This window comes from Octopus bimaculoides, chromosome 22 (genome assembly GCF_001194135.2).
Source record: "Octopus bimaculoides isolate UCB-OBI-ISO-001 chromosome 22, ASM119413v2, whole genome shotgun sequence".
In the NCBI taxonomy this organism is placed as follows: Eukaryota; Metazoa; Mollusca; class Cephalopoda; order Octopoda; family Octopodidae; genus Octopus; species Octopus bimaculoides.
In genome coordinates, this window is record NC_069002.1 from 7,232,453 (window position 1) to 7,235,041 (window position 2,589).

Below are 2,589 nucleotides of genomic sequence, written 5' to 3' on the forward strand. Positions count from 1 at the left end.
TATATACATACATACATACATGCACTTGCCTCGCGTCTTGAAGTCTTTCAAAGAGACTCTGAGTATCCTTGATTCCTGTTGCCAGTTCTTTGAACCTCCTTTGATCGTTTCATTTTGTATCTTATAGTTATTGCTGTTTTTTGTTTACGCTGCTCTGGCATTTGTTTGTTTGCTTGTTTTTTTGCTTTCTTTCTTTATGTTTTTTTGTTCGTCTTTCTATCGATTTACATCGATATTCCGCCATTTTTTTGTTCACCAATGTCGTATCATTGGCGACGTGAGATACGGAGAAATGAAATAACTCGGGTTTATACCTCCCGATTGAGACAACCCTTGCAAATTTTGACTGAGTTGGTAAAGATTCGGCGCTGAAAAGTTACCGCTAACGCCCCCTATATTCGGCAATGGGGAACTACTTGGTATTGTAGGACTGTTTACGTCCATCCCCGGGTTTTGTTTCTTCCATTTGGTTCGACGGTTTTGAAACCATATTTTTACCTGTGTTTCAGTCAAACTAAGTGACAGTGCTAAATTTAATCTCTCGCAAACAGACAAATATCGAGTAGTTTTGAACTTATTTTCCAGAGCTACAAGCTGCTCGTACGTAAATGCCGTTCGAGCTCTACGAATCTTACCAGCCCCAATGCTGTTTCCGGGAGTATTAACAGAACTGCTTTTCGGATTATCATTATCATTATGATCATCGTTATTGTTATTATTATTATTACTGCTATTATTAGTGTTATTGTTGTTGTTGTTATTGCTGTTGCTGCTCCCAAGGATGCCGTTCTCGCTTCCTCCGCCACTGATAGCATCGGCCCCAATAACGCCACTAATACTACTATTACTGTTACTACTACTTCTACTGCTACCAGCAATACCAACACCGACACCACCGATACCACCGACAACAACAACGCCACCACTACCACCAACACCACCGCCTATCCCACCGAGACCACCACTACTTCCGGTCCTTGAAATGTCAACGCTAGTCGTGCCGTTCGTATTTCCGCTTGTACAACATCCTGGTATTCTCGATTGGATGTCGTCTGCGCTACCATATATGGAAGTGTGGTTACCAGGCAGACGAAGAGTAGAAGCTTTTGATAATCTGTCTGACAAATGCCCACGTATATCTTCAGCAATCATTGATTTGGATATATGTACAGCACCCTGCTCTCCATTCTCATCTAGGCCTTCAAGATCTTCAAGATTAGTTGTAATAGGGCTGTTGAGGTTTCGATCCAGGCATTCTGCAAAGAGAAATTAAAAAAATGTTATACAGAAATAAACATGAAAACTAAAAACAAAGCCATACGCACATATATGTATGTATGTATGTATGTATGTATGTATGTATGTATGTATGCATGACAACTGTTTCGGACGCCCTTTTGCCCAGCAGAAAACAGAATTTCACGGAAGCATGCTGTTCCTTCGTTTCAGCCATCGCAAAACAAAGACGTACCACGTTGTTGTATGACTCCACACGACGACGCCTTTCAACAGACTGTGGTCTGAGAGTCGCATCAGGTGGCTTCTTGCGGCGGAAGTCTGAACTACAACTGGCTTGCTCCACAGAGAATGTTTCCCGTTGTTTTTGGGTAGCCCCTCGTATATGACAAAATTGCTGTGCGATAAACAGGTTAAACATAGAGGTCACAATACAAGTTCAGTACAGATGTTCGTCAACTGAAGATTAATGCGAATTTGGCGCTTTTTAGAACAGAACTAGAAGTTCTTGCTTCAGCGAGTCCGAGTTTGCTGACAAGACAGGACAACAGATAGCGTAGTAAAAGGAGAAATTAGTTCTTAAGGCTAAGTCAAACCAAATACAGGAAAAAAAGTTGAAATACAGATTAAAGAGTTGGATCTTTAAAGAAAAGTTATTAAAAACGAACTGGAGACAATGATACTATATATGCATACATACGTACGTATATGCATTCGTACTCGAACATATATATGTACAACCAAACATATCCGTGAGAGTTTCTATGCATTTGAGCGTATATGTGTGGTATACGAGGACGAACATACACACACATACACATACACACACACACGCATATATATATACATATATATACACGCATATATATATAACCGCACATACACACGTACATACGGATATTTTAAAATAATTCGTCTATCCATTCTGTTTCAATATGTACACCCAGTTGCTATCTCACATTCTCTCATGTGTATATATGTATGTATGCATGCATGTATATATGTATATCCGTATGCGTGCATATATGCATGTATGTATATATGTATGTACGTTTGTCTGTGTGTACCTGTATGTACGTATACACATGCACACATAAATATAAACGAAAATCATTTAAGTATAGTGAATAAAGTATACCCTACAATTTGTTTTAAATCTGTTTATTTTTGTCACTGCTGTGGTTTTATTTTGTTGCTGCTGTTGTTTTTGCTGTATTCTATCTACTTAAAGCTATTTCTATACGACAAAATGTAACCAAGTAACCTTATAATACCATCATGTGTTTCTTATGACGAAGGTGTTTACACAAGCGACTACATATATATATATATATATATATATATATATATATA

General features: G+C 38.4%; 1 protein-coding gene across 1 annotated transcript in view; it reads right to left on the reverse strand.

Moving 5' to 3' along the window:
• Window positions 1-20: 20 nt before the first annotated feature.
• The window catches only part of LOC106872599 (probable serine/threonine-protein kinase DDB_G0276181), a 108,246-nt gene continuing 105,677 nt past the window's right edge, over window positions 21-2,589 (reverse strand). Inside the window, exon 2 of the mRNA XM_052975742.1 lies at window positions 21-1,256. Coding sequence (XP_052831702.1) covers window positions 253-1,256 — 1,004 coding nt within the window. The 3' untranslated portion in view covers window positions 21-252. The remainder of the gene's footprint in view (window positions 1,257-2,589) is intronic.